The 21,559-nt window shown below is 39.8% G+C and overlaps 1 protein-coding gene across 4 annotated transcripts in view; it reads left to right on the forward strand.

Annotated features, from left to right (window-relative positions):
• ARHGAP6 (Rho GTPase activating protein 6) overlaps positions 1-21,559 on the forward strand; it is a 188,227-nt gene that overhangs the window by 143,789 nt on the left and 22,879 nt on the right. For 3 of the 4 annotated variants that reach the window (XM_077927510.1, XM_077927512.1, XM_077927513.1), the window contains exons 2-4: positions 91-250; positions 12,788-12,871; positions 20,896-21,152. In XM_077927510.1, coding sequence (XP_077783636.1) covers positions 91-250; positions 12,788-12,871; positions 20,896-21,152 — 501 coding nt within the window. The remainder of the gene's footprint in view (positions 1-90; positions 251-12,787; positions 12,872-20,895; positions 21,153-21,559) is intronic. The other variant, XM_077927511.1, reaches the window with a different exon arrangement.

The following is a 21,559-nucleotide window of genomic DNA, read 5'->3' on the forward strand; positions in this document are numbered from 1 at the left end:
TAGTTATGGGATAAAGGGCTGAGTGGCATTCTCAGTGAACTGTTGATTATCCATATGACCCTTCATACTTTTCCACTTGATTTCCTGCAGGGTGACTTCACTTGGAACAGCATGTCAGGGCGCAGTGTTCGGCTGAAGTCTGTTCCTGTTCAAAGTCTTTCTGAATTGGAGCGTGCCCGGTTACAGGAAGTGGCCTTTTATCAGTTGCAGCAGGACTGTGACCTAGGATGTCAGATAACGATTCCCAAAGGTGAGATGTGATCCTGAAGTCTCCTGAGGACAGTGCTGAAATGGTCGGCCCTGTCTGGTACATTGCAAACTGTTATTTCCATTTGAAGTATATATTAAGGGGGGGAAAATATTTCTTTCTATGAAATTAGTTTTTGGCTGTTGTTTTTAAGTGGTTGAATGCGGTCTCAATATATATTACATAAATGTTCTCTTCAGGGATTGTATTCCCCAAACAGTTAAAATACCAATATTGTAGATAACACAATCACATATTTTGCCACTGCCCCCATGAGGGAAACTAGTTACTCACTGATGGCCCTGATTTTAGAATTACCTAAAGGCTCTGTGCTACTCCTGAGCAGCCTTTAAAATTGCTATATGAACTGGTGAATTAAAAATATTTGTTGTTTTTAGATATTTAGGTCTGACTTACTAAGGAGGATAATAAAAACAATCTCATTTTCAAGGGCTTCTTATATGCAAAATATTTATGAAGAAGAAAAATTACAAAATGTTGCTTTCTTTAGGCTGTGCCTGGGTCAATGCTGGTACTTAGCAGTGATCTTTTTTATCCTTTTAATCTTTTTTTTTTTAATAACCAAGGCAGCTGAAGAGCCTGGGAACCCACAAACAGGATTTTACTAGTGAAAATAATGGGGTAGCTGTTATTTACATTATTTGCCCGTGGACCCATTGAAAGCAACTGGCTAACCACTATAAATAGGATGCTGGTGCTACTAGAATATCTGTCTGATCCAACAGGGCTCTGCTTATGTTTAGATGCCTATCTATGCATATTGTTCAGACTGAACTTGGGAGGGAAAAAATTGAGTGGACTGCTTATCTCTCATCTATACTACAGACTGCAGCATTATTCAAGCATTAGGCTTTTTAACTGGGAAAAGCTAGAACAATTCAGATGCAAGAGAACATAATGCAATTAAGTTTTATTTGGGAAAACATAGCATCTACTAATGTTGCTTTAAGGATCTTCTAAAGGTCAGAGAATAGCTGTGTTATGAGTCAGAAACATTTATATGCCTCATTATGGATTTCAATAGTTTCTATGGTCGTCTTCTACTTTAAAGTTGCCATGCCCAAAGTAAACTAATTTAAGAAACTGCCACTTTGGAGATTTGGATGGATCATTTTACTGCTTGCCATAACCTGCAAGCAAACTGGAAATATGTAAAGATCCTCACAATAACAAGGGGCACTTAGTTTAATCCTTCCTTTTCATTCTGGCTTCTGGGCCTTGTTATAAAATATTGAACTTATCAATACTTTTTCTTTTCTTTCTTTTCTTTTACTGTACTTGACTAGCTAGTTGACTAATTTTGATTGACTGGTCTGTGCTGAACTTTTCATAGAAAAAAAGCATAGTCTTGGAGTAAATTGTGTCCAAACGGAGCAAGAAACAATTTAACATTCAGAACCTTTATTCTTCTGTGTTTGGTTTTGTGCCCAGTATGTTACTGCTCAGCTATGAAAAAAATGGCAATGTGCTTTCTGCCTTGTGTTTATTTTGGCAGGGGGTGGGGTTGGGATTTTGGACCTCTGTTTATATTGCTCTTTGTTGTGTTTAATTACCTATTTGTCATCTTCATTCAGTGTGACTACGGTTTTTACTTTTTTTTTTTTGTCGTTACTTGCCATTGGTCCCTTGTATTTAGCCATTCTCGATGGTGTTAATGTATCTGCGTTTTTGTACAAAAGTGGAAAGGTTCAGAGTAAATGTCCGTGGATTATGTTTCCAAATTTTAGCACCAATTAGCATATGGTGCCTCAGTTCCCAAATATACAAGGCATAATAGACATGTACACTATATGGCAGGAGTACACATTTTTTCTACACAGATGTAAACCAAGATAGGGAGTAGATAGGATATCTGAATCGGCCCTCAAACATTATTAGATAAACAAAGGGTTCTGCAACAACTTGATTTCTTGTGGAAGAATGTATTCAAACAATCAGTGTGGTGGCTACTTTAAATATAACTCTCACAGAGAGCTTTTTACGCAACTTCTTCAATTCACACTTTGCTGCTGCAGCCCTGCAGATGGCAATGGTTGACACTGAGATTGCAAGGAATGGTGGTACAATAGGCAGCAGCTTTTGTGTGAGAAGGTCCAAGATTGCTTCTAAAGGTAGAACTTAAGTTCTAAAATATGCAGTGAGCTAAAATAAATAATAACAGCTGGCCCTTTTTTCAAGTTCGTTTTCCCCTTTTGAGTCTTTTATTTGTTGCTGTGGCTCCCTCCTGTTCCTATGTGTACATGTATGTGTTTTGCAGTGACATTGGTAGTTGTACATGATTGTTCCCATAAGAGCGATCTCTGCAGTCTCTTAAATCCGCCACATGTGGTTCCTTGTCATTTGAATCTTCTTCCCACAGTCAAATGCAGAAAGCTTATATTTGTTTTTCTTCCATAGTAATGAACACTGCCTATCTGGTATCTTGGAGTGAATTAGAATGAGAAACAAAGCAGTTTCACTTCCCAGACCTTAATCCTCTAAAGTTCTCTCTTGGTTTGCAAAAGTGACCATGCATCAAAGAAGCTAAATAAATGGCTATCTAAAGGGCTCCTTTGCTGTTTGGAACTAATTGACAGCCCACAACAATGCAAACATGAGTCATTGCCTCATAAGTGAGATAAAATGGGAGATGTCTCTTTTATGATGGTACTTGCTATGCTATTGCACATACGTGCATCATCTGAAAATTAGGAGAATATACTTACAGCTTCATACCCATTTGAAACGTATGCAAATGTAATTGGTGGATATAATCATATGATTTAGTCAATGAGTTGACTAAAATTTATTTAATCTGGTTGTATCCCTGCAAATACACAGTCATTACAGATAAAAACAAGAACCGCTAAAAACAAAGAAAAATCATTAAAATACAATTGAACATTGATAGAACTATTTACATACAGTATATAAAATCTGTTTAAACCATACGTAAGTGTTAGTATGTGCTTCAGTGTGGGACTGATGTAATAAATCGTAAACAACCCCCAGATTCCATCTATAAATTCAAATATGAGACTATTCAAATGAAACTCTTCTGAGGCTTATAAGCATTATAAATGTTAATAAGAGTATTGGATGTAGGAGATTTAGGAGGGATTTGTTTTTGCTGCTTCCTTATTTTTACTCCCACCCCAAAGTATATCTTCCTTATTTGATGTTAAATACTTTCATCTGGTTATGATTTATTTGTAAGCAAAACATCCTTCACATTTTGTAGAATGGAATCCATAAACCTTTGTAACCTTCCTATAGAATAGTTTTGTTTGGAAAGATTAAGAAATATGCAAACCAGAGAGAACTTCGACCTTGAGAACTTTACTTTAAGGAAAACAAAAGCAGCAGCAAATAATGAATTTGCAGCAGGATATATATGAAGGAAAACTCACTATCTTCTGACCACCTATCTTGTTTCGACTTTAAGTTTCAATTTGTTCACTCTTATCTGGCCCATTGTTGATACTGGATATTGATACCCCTTTGATCTTGATATTCCACTCACCCCAGATAGACCCGGCGTTAAGATGGCTACCATGCACTAAAAAAACCCTGTCCAAGAATAGAGTATTGGAGAGTCACTGGAAAATACCCAACATGGTTTATTTCCGTGGGGGCTTTTTAAACTCAGTCATCCATCTCTTTTAGATACCGGGAAATATTTAGAGCAGAACTCTAAAACTCTGTAGCTCTGCAGAATATAATATGCTCAAAATATTATGCCCTAAATAAGTAATGTATGATATAAAAGTAACATCACGTTTTGAAATGTGTAGTCATTATGGGAAGGTTTTTATCTAAATGTTGAATCTGGAACTCAAGATAGGCCTAAAAGTATGGTCTAACTAATCTGAATGAACATAGGATGATCCTGCTAAATCAGGCCAATGGCCCATCTTGTCCAGCATCCTGTTCTCACAGTGGCCAACCAGATGCCTGTGGGAAACCAGGGAGGAGAACATGAGCACAAGAGCACTCTTACCTTCCGTGGTTTCCAGCAGCTGGTATTCTGAAACATTGCTGCCTTCAGCTGTGGATAAAGAGCACAGCTATCATGGCTAGTAGCCATTGATCACTCGCTCCTCCATGAATTTATCTGATCTTCTTTTAAAGCCATACAAGTTGGTGGCTTTCATTGCCTCCTGGGGGAGGAGTTCCATAGTTTGACTAAGGACCATGTGAAGAAGGACAGTGGTACCTCTGGTTAAGTACTTAATTCGTTCCGGAGGTCTGTTCTTAACCTGAAACTGTTCTTAACCTGAAGCACCACTTTAGCTATTGGGGCCTCCTGCTGCTGCCGCACCGCCAGAGCACGATTTCTGTTCTCATCCTGAAGCAAAGTTCTTAACCTGAAGCACTATTTCTGGGTTAGCGGAGTTTGTAACCTGAAGCGTATGCAACCTGAAACGCATGTAACCCGAGGTACCACTGTACTCTCTTTGATCTGACATGAATCTACAAACGACATCCACAAATTCCAGTGTTATGAGAGAGAGAAAAACTTTCTTTATTTACTTTCTCCACGCAGTGCTTAATTTATAAACTTCTTACTTGCCTTTTCTCTAAACTAAAATGTCCCAAACGCTGCAACCGTTCTTCATAGGGGAATCGCTCCATCCCTTTGATCATTTTGGTGGCCCTTTTCTTGAACCTGTTTCAGTTCTACAATATTGTTTTTGAGGTGAGAATACCAGAACTGTAGACAGTATTCCAAAGGCCGTTGCACCCTAGGCTGGCATTATGATATTGGCAGTTTTATTTTATTTTTTTCCAGAGTTTCTGCACTTACACTAATAAGTAGGTAGAAAGATTAGGAAAAAAATGTCTTGCTTTAATACTGCAGTTGTTGTATTTCTTGGTATATAATTACCTAAAGAAAGTTAGGAGCAGAAGAGTAACTTACCTTTTGACTGAGGAGTGGGGAATTTATGAATTCCTTGCGCAACCAAGGTTCGTGTTAGTTCACTTGAAAAAAAACACTCTTTAACTGGGAAAACTCAATGGAATTTATTGGCTGAAGCTCTTGGAATTTCCTGTTGTCTTTTGTCTGTTTATACATTGCAATTGGGACTGATTCTGACGATGTTACAAGAAATATTCTGTCAGTGTACCGTGCAATGGCCGCTGCAGCTCTTCAGGCTTATATTAAGCAGTTCATAATCCTATTGTTTAATTTTATTTTTAAGAGAATAATTCTGGTTTTTGAGGTTGGTAAAGAATACTTTAGTCATTATTTCCTAATGTCTCAAACTAGAACAAAACTGTAAGTAATTACACATTTATCCACTTTTAAAATCTCATAATTATTTGCACATCTAATTATTTTGAAAATTTGGCTTCAGTCCAGTATGCAGGATATGACACGCTATGAAATCATATGCAGTGACCTTGCATCCTAAAGCACACAAGAGTGCCTACATTTTTGAAATGCACCACACCTTCAACCACTATCTTTTAAGATTTGTTTCAGATGGTGATTATATGTGAACACAAATTAATGATTAATCCTATAACCCTGTCCATAATAGGTTCGCCAAATAGCTCCTGGTGCCAAACATACCACTTGGCTGTGGAATGGATCCCGCAGCCCTCCACTCCCATTTCCATCCACTTGATTCCAATGCTTAGATATTATTTTAGTTTTGGAGAGCAACAGCAATAAATCATTTGTTGTCAGGCACCTTCATTTCACCATAGTAAAGGTAAAGGGACCCTTGACCATTAGGTCCAGTCGTGGCCGACTCTGGGGTTGTGGTGCTCATCTCGCTTTACTGGCCGAGGGAGCCGGCATACAGCTTCCGGGTCATGTGGCCAGCATGACTAGGCCACTTCTGGCGAACCAGAGCAGCGCACGGAAACGCCGTTTACCTTCCCGCCGGAGCAGTACCTATTTATCTACTTGCACTTTGACGTGCTTTCAAACTGCTAGGTTGGCAGGAGCTGGGACTGAGCAACCAGAGCTCACCCCGTCACGGGGATTCGAACCGCATACCTTCTGATTGGCAAGTCCTAGGCTCTGTGGTTTAACCCACAGCACCACCCGCATCCCTTCATTTCACCATATCTAAGTACGAAAAAAGATTGTTAAGAAAATTGCAAAAAAAGATTTGGTCCCTGTGAAGCATTTTCGAGACTTTACCTCTGATTGAATTTAAGCTATATTTCTCATTAATTGCTTCCTCTCATTATAAAATGATGGGATGGGGATTAGGGGTTGGAAGGCAGAGAAAGGCACCCTAAAATGGGCCAGTGTTCTGCAGCAAAGCTGTATGGCTCTAGCAGCATGGCTTTGTGCCAAGGATCTGTGATTCAATCCCAGAGCCTGGAGTTGGGGAAAACATAGATGGTTATGTCCTGTCAATAGTTTGCTCGTTTTGATACTTTTATGGCATAGAAAAAGAGTTAAATTGGCATAGAATAGCAGGTCTTTTTCTTGACGTAGCCACTTTTTACATTTAGGACTTGTCAGCCTAGGTTGTGTACACCCATTCTTCCCACATACTTGCTTGATAGCACTGTGTTGAAGATTTCTTCCATATTTTTTTCACCCATTTTGCATCAGTTAATTGTTAAATGCAGTTTCTTTTCTCATCATCAAAAGGGAGAGGAAATTCTCACAGGATGTGTGCAAGGTTTAGCTATGCTTACCTTGTGTTTAAGCTTGTTGAGAGGTGCGTGTGAATTACCATTCTGTCATTCTATAAATCCTCCAAGGTCCTTGGTTGAGAAATTAAAAGAACGGAAAGAAAAATTGGAAAAGGAAGAGAAAATCCATTCAGAATTAGATTTCCCTTCATTTTCATTTATAAAATCTGAAATAAATACGAAGTGTGCTTCTCTTCTTTTTATTTACCTTTAATATTTCCCCAATACAGAAAATTTTATTCTAGGCGGAGAGGCTTTAACACTGTGCTGTAGTTCCCATGTGCATTATAACATCATACTGTTTTGTGCAATGTGGTTCCTTTGCCATCACCAAAGTTTCCCCTTGGCAACTCTTTTAAGTATTTACAATACAAGAGCCAGAGAGAAAGAGCCCAGTGCTACACGCCCTATCATATGAGTTATGATCTCCTTGTGTTGGGTTTATGTTCATGTGTGATGTGCTGAGTTATACCTGTGCTCAGGTTGGGTGGTGGTTTCGGTAAAATTCCCTCCACCAAGTCCGGGACTGGTGTAAAAGTTGCACCATCAATGGGGATGCATAGACTGTAGGTTTATAGCAGTCTTCCCTGACATGGTGCCATCCTTATGCCTCGGGCCACATCTCCCATCAGCTCCAACCAACATGGGCTGATAGGAGTTGTAGTCCAAAATATATGGGGGGCACCATATCGAGAAGGCTGGAGTATAGCACCCTCCTCTGTTTCAGCTCTGTTCTGCTGGATTATATTTGCCAACAGAATAGTTCAGCTGCCAGGGACTTCAGCTGGTGCATTCAGTTGCCTGTCTGTCATATCGACAGTGTATATGATGTTCTGTGCACTTAGCAAGGCTTCTGCTGAACCCTGTAACTCTTCAGCCAGCATCCAAAGTTTTGATTATATTTTAATATTCAACAGAAATCCTTTTAATTGATTTGAAATAGCAATTTCAGGAGGTCACTGGTTGTTAAACCGAGAAAAAGAAACTTGTAATTTATTTAATAGACTCAGAGTTTTCTGTGTTCCAGTTTCCTTGCATATTTTTTTCTAGTATAATGATGTTTTGAGTTTTAGTTCAGAGATTAAGTATCTCTCTACTGGTTCTCCATAAGGATAATAATCTTTATTAGGAATGGAATTGCATAGTGATTTTGGAAAGCAGCTGTATTAAAGAAGGTTTTGTGGATTTCATGTTAACTGTGTATATTTAAATGCCTATATATGAATTTATGATGAAGGGGTAACAGCAATACTGAGTGAAGCATCAGTTTCAAACCCAATAAGCCTGTCCTTTTTGTGTTATATGCCTGGTCTAAAAGTGTGTTGGGCCATTCCGTGTTCTAGATAACTTTTATCTGTATTTCAAATTGGCAAACAACAGGAGATACAGGGGAACTATGTTTGAAGAGTAACCATTTCAGTGAACAATAGAAGCATTCATTTTTCTGTGTTGTATTGCTATCAGAACATGAAGCCGTGTAGAATATTTGTACAAATTTTCAATCAGATAAAACCCAGTCAGTGCAAATGGATCAAAGAGGAGGAATTACGTTTCAATTAAATGATAACATTTGCTTTCAACAAACATAACGTTGATTCTGTTGGAGCTAGCAGAAACTCTTAAATTGAAGCAACCAGAAGAAAAGCTCTTTTCTGCATTTAAAAATATAGAATTGAAACATTGAGTGGCAGAAAGTAGATGGAATTTTAAAAGCAAACTTGTGGGCAGCCAGCCCCGGCTGCCAAGCAACAGGAACGTTATGGTACCGTAGTTTTTCAATACTGAACTTCAGTAGCTTGTACCTAGTTAATATTTGATCAGTTAAAAGCATGCACATTCTTGATCATATTCCATGGTATGTTTTGGTGCATTAAGCCCTCTCCTTGTCTAATCAGAGAAGGAAAAGTTCACCAATGGCTATTTGTCCATGTCATTGGGGACAGAACTACAGAACTTGGGATTCTCAACCCCCTGTTTGTCCCTCTGTTCGGAGTAGTGGTAGACATCCTTGGACATCCTTAACTACTACACTACCGACTTCTATTTTTCTAGGCAGTACCTTTCCCTTAGCTTACCTTAGAGACTAGATTTCTTGTTCATATGGGGAAAATTAAACTGGAAGGGAGGAAGTTTGCAGTGGAAAGTGAGCATGTGAGAGGAGAAAGAGTTTGGCACAACCCTTTTCTACCTTACTGGTTTTGGAGGAAAACATGAGCTTCAATCCCAGTTGTGTCCATAGACTTGAAATCTCTCTGTGCTCAGGAAATGCACTTTCATTTATCAAATGCTGAGGGCAACCCAAAGGCACGATTCTTCCTACCATGCCCTGCATTTGAACTTTCCGGGTTCACAATGGGTTGGGCTCATAATTTAAGGTTTGATGAACATCTGCCTGACATCGCATGGCAGCTCTTGTATTCTTCACCATCTGAGGTGTGTCGTTAATAAAACATTGGATATATTTGGTACTTGAAGTTCAGTTTGTTTGTTTGTTTGTTTGTTTCCTATGGATATCATTTGATCATCTAGCTTCCACTTGCAGTCTTAAGTTGTACAGCCCAGACCTAAAAACTGAAACAGTTAAATATTCTCTTGATCTAAGTTAGTGTAGCTTTGTTACTGTCTTATACAATAGTATAAAATTGGAACAATAAGATTTACTGGATTATTTAATCCAGTATACTATACAAAAAAGCTGTAGGTCTACTACACTTTAGAAAGTTAGCTGACATGTTAAAACAGGCACCTAGTTTCAGTGACTGAATTGTGCTAATACATGTGTTGAAAGTAAAATGCCGTTTTATGGCAGAAAATTTACAAAAATGCTTCAGGAAGTGATAGCCGACCATTGACTTGCACTGATGCAAGAAGAAACTTGTCAACTGAGCTGCACAAGTCTTCCTTTACAATATCTTAAAGAACTGTGGAAACTTATTATTAGGTGACAATAGATGCTATAATAAACATGTTTACTTGAGAGCTAATGGTGACTTATTCCACGGGGATTAGGTTTGCTGCTTAAAGTTGTATGTGCTTGTTACTTCTAATGTATTATTTATTAATTTTGTGAACAGATACTTTACACATTTGAATATGTATTCACTCTTCCTCTGTCTCTATGTCTCCCCCCACCCAGTCCATTTCACTTGTAGGACTGGAATAGTATGTTCATATTAACATGCACGCACACACACACACACACACACACACACACACACACATGTTAAGAAGAATGTAAACTGAGCAGTTAATGTGCATAGCGATTAGTCATTATGCATATTCACCTTCCATGAAGAAGTAATTATGCACATTTCCTAGTTAATAGACATAATATTCAACAGGCCTTGGGAAATATGCATTTTTCAACCCAATGTTGTATGTTCTCCAGCCATTATGTATAATCTCCAAGAGGCCTTGAGGAATGCGTGTCTTGACCACATTTTGTACATTCTCTGGACAGTACACATATTTTCCAGTCAGTATATTCTATTTCTTGTTCAGAAGTTGTATTTTGTACTCCCTGGGCTGTTCCTGGCCCATTGCCTAATCTTAGGTGACCCACAACTTCCCTCCCACTGATCAGCCAAGCAGCACGAAGAAAGGGGGCTCCGGAGAAAGATCAACGTTTTTCTGCAGCCCAGTTCCTTTTTCACTACTCTCTGTTGTTCCCCAGTCAGCTGAGCAGCACAAGGCGCACTACAGGGAGAGGAAAGTTTTAATCTTTCACACTGCTTCCCACAATTCTGATGGAAATTCCCCTACTCTCCCATGTTGCTGTTAAGTTTAGGAAAAAGCATAATAGCATCATGGGGCCAGTCCTCATGGGAATCACAGGAGAGGCAAGATTTAACCAGCTGAGGAAAGGTTTAACTGTATTCCTGCATTGCAGGGGGGGGGGGGGGTGGACTTACCAGTAGATGGCCCTTGGGGTACCTTCCAACTCTACAATTCTCTGTTTCTGTGGTTTCCCAGCAGGGGAAAGAGGGCTGGTGGGAGAGAAAGTGTGTGAAGTACCTTGGATCCTACCCACTGCCCTTGTTGGCCCAGTCCACTGCTATCAAGTTAACCTGCCCCTTCTTTTCACCTTGGCAGGCATGAAAGGATCCCAGATACGCTAATATTTGGGTAAAAAGACTATATTACTGTTTCGGTTACAGCTTTTCATAATTAAATAGAGTTGTAAAGTTCTGCCCATTTTTAGTTTCCTGCTTTGAAATGGAAGCTTGTTTGATGGTCTTCTCATAATGACCGGAAGATGAATTCACATTCTCTGACATAACATCAGAGATTTTGCATAGGACCTGTTGTTATTTCTTGACGCTGCAATCAAATCCCTGATTTGGGAGCATCAGGGAGGGCTTAGCAAAGCCGCAGTACCACCACTGCATCTGCAATCCTGTTGCTCATGCCAGCCAGGGCAAAAACCAGCAGGGTCAGGAAGCACGGCTGAGCCAAACCTACTGTCATCACAGGCCAATTTGCACTCCAGGCTGGGTCGGTGATTTGACTGCGGCCGCTACCTACCTTCTGGTGTGAGTAGCAATTAAACCATGATGTTTTACCAGTCAGGGTTTGGAATATGCATATATGTTTTGTTAATGATCTGCCAACATCCAGTCCTCAAGGCTTGAAAGGCTACAACAATGAGAGCAGGATTCTCTTGGAGTATCTTTCAGGGGCATGATTGGGCATGGCCCTCCCCAACCGTGTAATCATGTTTGGTTTGGCCAGTTGAGCTACGTGCAGGTAGGAAGGAGATTTGCAGTGCAGTGCACTGCCACACAGCATCATGCTGTATGGCAACACGTGATGCTGCTTTGATCTGAGTATGAAAAGGAAGGCCATGCTCTTGAGGGTTGCAAAGCTCTCCCAAGGGTCATTCTACATCAGTTCAATGCATACAAGGCCAAGGATCTCAAGAGGGACAGAAACACAGATTTCACGAAACTTTGAAGTGCTATAAAATTAAAACCGTTTGAGATAGAGGGGAAAAAATTAAGGGGGTTTCTTTCAACCATAAGGGAAGGGTGTACACCAAGTTTCATCAAAATCCTAGAGGGTGGTTGGCGAAACCCTGAAGCAAAGTTCTTAACCCAAGGTACTACTTCTGGGTTAGCGGAGTCCACCCCCCAAAGTCAATGAAAATTCAGCTGTGCAAAAGATAAGAAAGTATTTTGGTGAAAGATACCATTCTTACCATGAACTTTACCAACGAGTGCTTTAAATCTTTGGTCCCTGATAAATTGCTTTCCTGTGTTTGCCCTTTGAAACACCTTGTAAAGATTTCATTGCTGTGAGCATATAATAAGTATAACCTTTAGATGGATTAAAGATCTGGGCTAGATATATTTCAGCAGGCATGTTAACATAGTTTTCTATTTTTAGGATTAATTTCAATTTTTCTTATTTTTAAAAAAGCATTTTATGTACAGCACTTAGAAATTCTGAGTATTTAGTGGCATATAAATATTTGAAATAAAAAAGACATTCACCTGATTGACCCAATCTTCAGGTACATGGGTGTGTATACACACACACACACACACACACAAACACACACAAAATCAGTTTCTCAAAAGTTGTAGCAAAATAGCACTCCACACATGTATTTTCCTAGGCAAAGATTCATTCTTCTTTAAGAACTGTAATATTATATTAACTCTTCTAGAAGTAAGTATCCATGTCCTTTGGTATTATAATCAGGTGAAGGGTTTGTAGGCAAGACCTCATTTGGATGGTGTGGGTTTTTTTAATAAAAGAAAATCTATATGCTCTTGTCATGGGGGACTAGTTATTGTTCAATATCAGTTCTGCTGCGTTCTTTTATCTTACAACTTTTTCCTCTCCTTAAAATATAACAAATGTTTTTATTTGTAGATGGACAAAAGAGGAAGAAATCATTACGAAAGAAACTGGATTCCCTTGGAAAGGAAAAAAACAAAGATAAAGGTACAGTAAAACGTATGTATTGAATACTTGGTGCATTACAAAAATGCAGTCACGGTTAAAATAATTTTTTTGTAAAATGTATTTATTTACTTGTTTTCGGGTGGACAGTTTTTCTTTAAAGAAACCCTCACTTTAAGGAGATGCATTAAATATATATATATTAAAAACTATGACATAAATATTCTATTTACAGAGAAACTTGAACTTCATTAACATGGCTGTTGCTCCTGTGCTTTTGATGTGATTCATGGGCAGAGCAGTCCAAACCCCCTTGTGTGTCAGTTGAATGTTTTGAAGGTTTAATGTTTTATTATGTTTTTATATATGTTGGAGGCTGCCCAGAGTGGCTGGGAAAACCCAGTCAGATGGATGTGGTAAAAATAAATTTATTATTATTATTATTATTATTATTATTATTATTATTATTATTACAGTGGTGCCCCGCAAGACGAATGCCTTGCAAGACGGAAAATCCGCTAGACGAAAGGGTTTTCCGTCGCGGAGGCGCTTTGCAAGACGAAGTTCCCTATGGGCTTGCTTCGCAAGACGAAAACGTCTTGCGAGTCTCGCCATTTCCCCCCTGCTCCCCCCCCTTTTTCAAAGCGGCTAAGCTGTTAATAGCCTTTTAACAGCTTAGCCGCTAAGCCCGCTAAGCCGCTAATAGCGCTAAATCGCTAATAGCGCTAATCCGCTTAGCCGGCAATGGGGTTGCTTCGCAAGACGAAAAAACCACTAGAAGAAAAGAATCGCGGAATGGATTCTTTTTGTCTTGCGAGGCACCACTGTATTATTATTATTGGCAGAGGCTAGAATGAGCAGAAATATTGTTCTGCCCTGCCTCTGACTAGGTGCCACCTGTGGAGTGATACCATTATCACTTCGGCATAAACTTTTACCTTCTCCCAGCCAAATAGGTGGTTGGAAGTGTTGGTGGCAGGATCCCTGCCAGCAGAAAGCACCAAAACAAAGCATACTGAGGGTCAGGAGGGGCTGAGATGACTTGGGTTCCAGTGGATCCCATTCTGGTCTTTGGCCTGTGCTAGCCTTCCTGCTCCCCTCTCAGTAGAGACCGGGGTTAGGATTGCCCCCTTAAAGCAAGCAAGCAAGCAAGCAAGCGACTACAGAAATACTTAAAGGCATTTAAGCCATAAGATTGTATCAAAACAGCAATGTTCCATTTGGAAATCTCACAGACAAAAGAAGTAAGGTGAAGTAACATTTCTGCACCCCCTGCTGCTAAATCCTGTTTTCTGAAAGCCGGACAAGCCATTTCCAGCACTTGGAGAAAAATAATAAAAATCCAATTTCCATTTTATCTTCATCCGAGCATTCATCCTCTATGCTTAAAGCCAGTTGGCATTGTATTTTGAGAGTGACGAATCTTACGTTGTACTTTCATTATAGCTAAGGAGAAGATTTCACAGCCTAACAATGAAACGAGTTATTAATGGGCTGCTGCAGTTCTGCTGGTTCCAGTATGAATCTAACTTAATTAACTTTGCATTGGTTAGCCATGAGACTCTCGGTACAGCTGCATTTTTAAAGTGAGTTGAGGGCAATATTATTATTTTTTTAAGTTGAAAAAATATATTTCTTCAGGTCTGGCCATGGATCAAATGGTGTTCCTAGGTGAGGTGAATCTTCAGCACCTGCTTCCATTTGTTCTGTGTTTGAATTCCCCATTTTTACTTACATTTCCCCCCGTTTTATGTCTTTGATACAAATATTTGTCTTGATTTATCTCTGCTGTGTAAGGTGATAGATATATTTGCATGCATGGATCTGATCAGAATCACTCAGACAACTTGAGTAGACAGCCTGTGAGAAGTGCCCCCTGGACAGCCTTCTAAATCTGGCCCAAGTGTAATACTTCTCCATTGTTTAGGGGAGAGGGTGTCAAAAACAACCTAAACTGTTATTAATTGTATCACTCGGGATAAATATTTGAAAACTTGTGGTCTTGGGCAGCACACTGTTCTTACTTAGCTAAAACTGGGTTTGGTAGGGATAAACTTGCTTAGTGTGACTGCTTCCCTATATGATATGCATTCTTAAAAGTATTACAGTGGTACTTCGGGTTAAGTACTTAATTCGTTCCAGAGGTCCGTACTTAACCTGAAACTGTTCTTAACCTGAAGCACCACTTTAGCTAATGGGGCCTCCTGCTGCCACCGCGCCGCCGGAGCACAATTTCTGTTCTCATCCTGAAGCAAAGTTCTTAACCCAAGGTACTACTTCAGGGTTAGCGGAGTCTGTAACCTGAAGCGTATGTAACCCAAGGTACCACTGTACTAATATTATAATACAGTCTTTACTCTGATTTCCTAAATTGCCTTAAACAGGAATCAGGCGAGCTATACGATCCTCATCCCTCGTGCAAGTTTGTGTGGCTCACAATTTAAAAGTGTTAGCGTGCTTTTAGGAAGATAAATTCACTGGGATGAAGTATTTATTTGTGTATTATCTTTCCACAAAGGAAATCTGTGTTCAAGGGCAGATCGCAATATACAAAGCAAACAGCAGCAGCAATATATTAAAGCAAAAAAAAAAAAAAAAAAGCATTTCAGTACTCACTTCAGCAGTACATTTCAAAACACATCAGTGTTGCAATAAGTCCTTAGTAATGCAGAGCCGGGGGAGGTCTCAAAAAACGAAGCAAATCAAAACCTCTGCATTGATATTAAAGGCACCATAAACAATTAGCTCAGTGATGAGAGTTTTCCAAAATGCAACAAACTGGTTTGGTAGCCCACTTCACACCCTGGTTGACTTTCCTAACCCACCTGTGTCAGCCTTGCACACTATGCCCTGCCTCCCAACCAGGGACATTCGTGTGTGTGTGTGTGTGTGTGCGCTTGCGTGCACATGTCCCTCTGCAGTTTCTTCCAGCTACAACTTCTCCTGGAACGGAGGAGTGGGATAAGGCAGGTGGAACTAACCAGGCTCTTGATGACACCCAAAGACTGCTCTCGCCCACATGCATGCGCAGGGTATATTAATAAGCAGCTTCCTGGTGTGGTGGATTCACTTGATGAGGCTTTGTACCATCGAGGTTATTTTTGTGGCTGCCACAGATTATTTTATTCATTGTTTATATTTGTATCTTTTTGTCTGGCTTTCCAGATGGCTCCCAAGACAGTTAACAATTAAAAATAACAACACAATGAATGACGCAGCAATAAAATGACTAAGACAAAATTAGAACGTCAACTAAAAACACCAAAACAGATAGCAAGGTAGCTTAAAGCAGTAACTAGTTAATGCAGTCAGACAGAATCAGGTACCATTGAGGTGACTGTATATGTCCCTCTCTCCTTTTTTAAAAAAATAATTTTTTCCCCCAGAGATATTTTGACATAAAAACAATCCTGTATTTCCCAACAAATATGTATTTTTTGACTTTCCTCCACTCCTTTTGCCATTTCTTATAATTTTTTAAATTTGTATCACTGCATCTCCTTCATTACTGCAATTAATAATTTATCCCTAGTGATCTTTTATCATTAACTGTTTGGTTTAAGTTAGTCCTGCTGGTGATCTTATATGTGTACTATGACATTTCAAATAATCCACACATTCTCCCCAGTCTTTTATAAAGCTGTGCCATTTCAGCACAGTCCGTTAATTTAGTCTTCCTTCTTGGTTGGTACAGAATCTTCTTTTCATTTCTGAGCATAAATCATCCTGGAATGTCCCTCTTTCCAGTCCTGTCAACATACGCCAGCAGTCCGTGTCATATTGAAAGTCACCTTGAAATTGAGTGCATATCTGGACTTCACGCTCCCTGAGATTGGTCCCTTGGTAACTTTAAGGTTCTCTGCTGGCCTTAACATTTTTCAGACCACGGTATTTTGCTTTGGTAAGCTGTCCCAAGCTGGTTACTGGGAGTGAGCATTCTTTCAGTGGAACTGCTAGTATGTACGTGAAACATGAAAAAAAGCACTTGAAAAATGGTTTGCCTTCCAAGCAGATTATGCCTTCATTTTTCTTTGTGGGGTGTTCCTTTGTGCAGCACAATGAACCACTCAGTATTGTTCCTCTCTGTGAGGATGTGAGTACAGTGCAGTGACTTGATTCATGGTCAACCCACGCCGTCCTAAGCAGCCTTCGTAGCCAACCCCCGACCCCCCACCCTTCCCCTTTATGCTTGACAGCGAGCTGAAAAAATGTTCTCTTCTGTGCTCGCACAATTGTGTTTTTTAACAAGCCTTTCAGAAGTTTATTTTATAAAATGAATGCCTTCCATTGCCAGGCAACACATCCAAAACAAACATTCGGCTCAGTACGGCACAGCACGTGTAGGCGTCCTAGCACAGATGTGTCTTGAGTGTTCTCATTCATCGTGGCTTTCTCCTAATTCCGCCTGCCTGCAAGCGCTGCTTCACAGCTGTCTCACTTTTTTATGCTAAGCCTCTGGTTTAGTTCTTGGGGACTAGTGAGGAGGCACTTACTGACATCAGGGAGGATGTCGGTTTTAGATTTAGATTATGTTTCATAACCCTACTTTCACATGATTTTATGCGGGGAAGCTCATAAACGGTTGTCTTTCGTTAAGCAAGGGCTTCTCTACACAACTAGTGTTGGGGTTAAACCACAGAGCCTAGGATTTGCCGGTCAGAAGGTCGGCGGTTCGAATCCCTGCGTCGGGGTGAGCTCCCGTTGCTCGGTCCCTGCTCCTGCCAACCTAGCAGTTCAAAAGCATGCCAGTACAAGTAGATAAATAGATACCGCTCCGGCAGGAAGGTAAACGGCGTTTCTGTGTGCTGCTCTGGTTCGCCAGAAGCAGCTTAGTCATGCTGGCCACATGACCCGGAAGCTGTACGCCGGCTCCCTCGGCCAATAAAGCAAGATGAGCGCCGCAACCCCAGAGTCAGCCACGACTAGACCCTTTACCTTTACCTATGTTTCATAACCCTACTTTGACATGATTTTATGCGGAGAAGCTCATAAACGTTAAGCAAGGGCTTCTTTACACAACTAGTGTTGGGGTAATTCAGAGGTACAGTGGTACCTCGGGTTACAGACACTTCAGGTTACAGACTCCGCTAACCCAGAAATATTACCTCAGGTTAAGAACTTTGCTTCAGGATGAGAACAGAAATCGTGTTACGGCGGTGCAGCGGCAGCAGGAGGCCCCATTAGCTAAAGTGGCGCTTCAGGTTAAGAACAGTTTCAGGTTACGAACAGACCTCCGGAACGAATTAAGTACTTAACCTGAGGTACCACTGTATTGTTGGTTGTTATACTGACAGAGAGGTCTAGGAATCCCAAAGTATTTGATCACACGCCTACTGTGCTGGTCTTTGTGGGCTATACACAAGTCACACTGTGCTTCTGTTGGGAACGTGAGACTTTGCAGACTAGAAATAATCACCTTCCTTCTGTTGACATCAGCTCCTGTGGTCCTCCAGCTCTTGCTGGACTCCAGCTCCCATCATTCCCAGCAAGCATGATGATTGGTCAAGGATGATGGAACTTGGGATCTAACAACATCTGGTGGGAGAGCACAGGTTATCCATTCCTGGCTTACATAATCGCTTGATTCCTCAGGAATCAAGAGCTTCTCGTTTTCCTAGGAGTTTTTGACTTCTGCTACTTTGACACACTCTTGGACCATGTGAACAAATAAGAAACAAATTAGAAATTGAAGTGAGCATCCGTAGTTATATGATTTTAAGTCATGTCTTCTTTTAAGTTGGCTCAGTTGTTTACAGTGACTACTACTGCAGGAAAGGTTGTTGTATGTAAGATAGATTTAGCTTTAATGGATGCAAAACAAACTCCCTTCTGTCCCAACCACACAACTCTGTCTTATACTGTATCTTTGCAGAATGGGTATGATAGCCTTCTGTAATAATGCCCCACAACTGAACAAGCAATTGTGTGGATGTGCCTGCTTTTTCCTTCTGAACCACTTTGAGCAAGACATGAAAGCTTAAAATTGAAGACTTTTGAGGTTTTGGGTGGGGGCATGGCTATTCTAATAAAAAGCCGTCTCTTGTCCCCATGTATATTCTTATTAGGAAATATATAGAGCAAAACAAATTTATTGCAGTTTGAAAAAGAAGCCTTCAGTGCCTTTGTGATGTGACCATCCCTCTTCTCACAGCTATTTACATCACTCCATCCCTTGGCAGTACATTTTCCTGCTATTTGATATATTGTTAGTGCTCTCTAATACTTCAAGACTGAACAGAAACCAAGGGTGCTTCCATTCCTTTAAAAGCCAAGCAGAGTCTTTCCTTCCTTTTGTCGGTGAAATAGCTTCAGTGGCTAAATAAATGCTGTCATCTTTAAAGGTCATTTCAAACAAAATAAGGAAAGGGCTGCTGCAAGGCGTTAACGCCAACCTTGTTTTGATATTTTTGACATCAGTGCCTGCTGTTTAATTAAAAGGAGGAATAGTTCTAAAATCTGAATAGTCTTTTTCATTGATTGTTTTGCATGGCTCAGTTCAAGAGGACAAACAACATTGCAAAAGTTGTAAGGAAAAAAGTAAAAATTGAAGTTTAAAACCAGCTAGCTACTGCAACTGAAGCTTTACAGCTTATTATTAGGTCTTCCTCACCTCTCCTTCACTACATCTCTCTCTCTCTCTCTCTCTCTCTCTCTCTCTCTTACACACACACACACACACACACACACACACACACATATTTTAATCTTTTCACCTTTGTAGCCAAGTAGAAGATTCAGTGTTTGCAGACTAAGGAAGAAACAATGTCATTGTTATTTGAATAAATGGTTCTCAAGATTTCCAATCAGTTGGCAGATTAGTCCCAGTTCCTTTGTTCCTAAAACATTTTATCCTTGAGATGGCTCTAAGCACCACCACACTCTCTGAAATATGATACAGTAAAATATTATCCTTGAACTCTTATCAAGAGAAGATAATAAAATAGTGTATGTGTAGTATTGGAGCATTTGAATGCTTTAAAGTTAATTTGAGGCAGAGGGTTTTTGTTGCATTATAATTAGGCTTTTTCTTTGGAAGGACAATGTGGATATCTCCCTTGATCATCATTTCAGGAACTGAGAACTTCCCAATTTGGCTATGTAGGTTCTGTGTATCATAGGAACTGCTGTTTTGCTGTACCTTGTGGAGTGCTGATCCTTGTCTTGTTCCGTTCCTCAATACTTCCAGGAAAAGATGCACTGCTGTGAATAAATATTTGATTTTTTTCATTTATTATAGCCAGAAAAATAGATATATTCTTTTTCCATGTTTACTTTCTACTCATTCTATGATAATATAAAGTGTTACTTTCTGTTTATGTTTGAATTGTTCAAACAATTTCAGTAATGACGTTTGTATGCAATTGCCTATCCAAAAGAGGGAATTCTCCTGGCGAATGTAAAATGGCATGTTCTTTCTTTTTCAGAAATGTTTTTCAAGCATTGTTTGTTCCGTATTTTGCTGCTTTTACAATTTTATATAACTTCCTATTATGCTTAGTACTTTCACAGTAGTCAAAAGAAATCTAAATCACGATGTAAAACTATACATACACAAATTGAATTGAGCAGAACACGTGTCTGTGTGTATGTTGGGGGGAAAACAACAACTGTTGATATTTGGTAGACGATGAGGGGAAATAATTGGGTTCAAGTTTGCATAGCTGCCATTTTTTTGCACACATAACACCTGAAGCTTAAAATAAATCACCTACTCTTTAGAAGCCATCCTTCAACAAATCACATGGGCTTTGAGGTCATTAGAGGGAAACCCTTCTTAATACTTGAGTCTTCAAGCTCCCTATCCCCCTCCTAATCTCTCTTTCTACCTCTCTCCCACCCACCATTCTCCACCTATTCTGACACGTCCCCATACAACTGCTTCTGAGACTTTGTGGAGACTCACTGAGCAGATTTAAAATTATAACTCTCCGCTTCGTACAATAATATCTGTTGCCTGGGATTCGTGGAATTCATTTTAATGTGTTCAGTGACATTATAAAATGTAAAAAGGACCCTCTTGAGTTTGTTTGCCTCAGCACTTGAAATCTAAAAAGTAATTTGTCATTTTTGTTTTCCAGAATTCGTACCCCAGGCTTTTGGAATGCCTTTGTCACAAGTGATCGCTAATGATCGGGCCTACAAATTGAAACAAGATACTCAGAGGGAAGAACAGAGGGATGTTTCAGAATTTGTACCTTCCCTTTTACCATTTGGGAGTAAAAGACAGAACAAAGAACTCTCAAGCAGTAACTCATCTCTTAGCTCCACCTCGGAAACACCAAACGAATCTACTTCTCCTAACACGCCAGAACCAGCTCCACGAGCAAGGAGGAGAGTAAGTTTTCTATCAGTGGATTTGCATGAGCTGCAGGCTTTTATGGGACTTTCCCAGGCACTGCCTTTCTTACAGAAGTTAAAATCTCAGAGCTGGTCTTCCATAGTTAAATTAAAGTCAGCCCTGATTCAGTCGATAGTAGTTGCAATTTTAATGGTCATCTCTCATTCCCAGCTGTTCGTGGGAGAGAATGAAATGGACACAAGTCTCTTGCCAACACCTCAGGGGACACAAGGATTCTTTGGAAACTTTCCTTTTCCCCAGTCAGATTCTGGTTGGTCTTTCTCAAATTATTAAAGCACTCAGTCACTTTAAAAAAGAAGAAGCTGTTTATTGTAGATGGGTTACGTGCTTATGAGACTATTGTTCATCCAGTTACTCATTTCATCCTCAAAATATAATAAAAA

This window comes from Podarcis muralis, chromosome 4, assembly GCF_964188315.1.
Source record: "Podarcis muralis chromosome 4, rPodMur119.hap1.1, whole genome shotgun sequence".
Lineage (NCBI taxonomy): Eukaryota > Metazoa > Chordata > Lepidosauria > Squamata > Lacertidae > Podarcis > Podarcis muralis.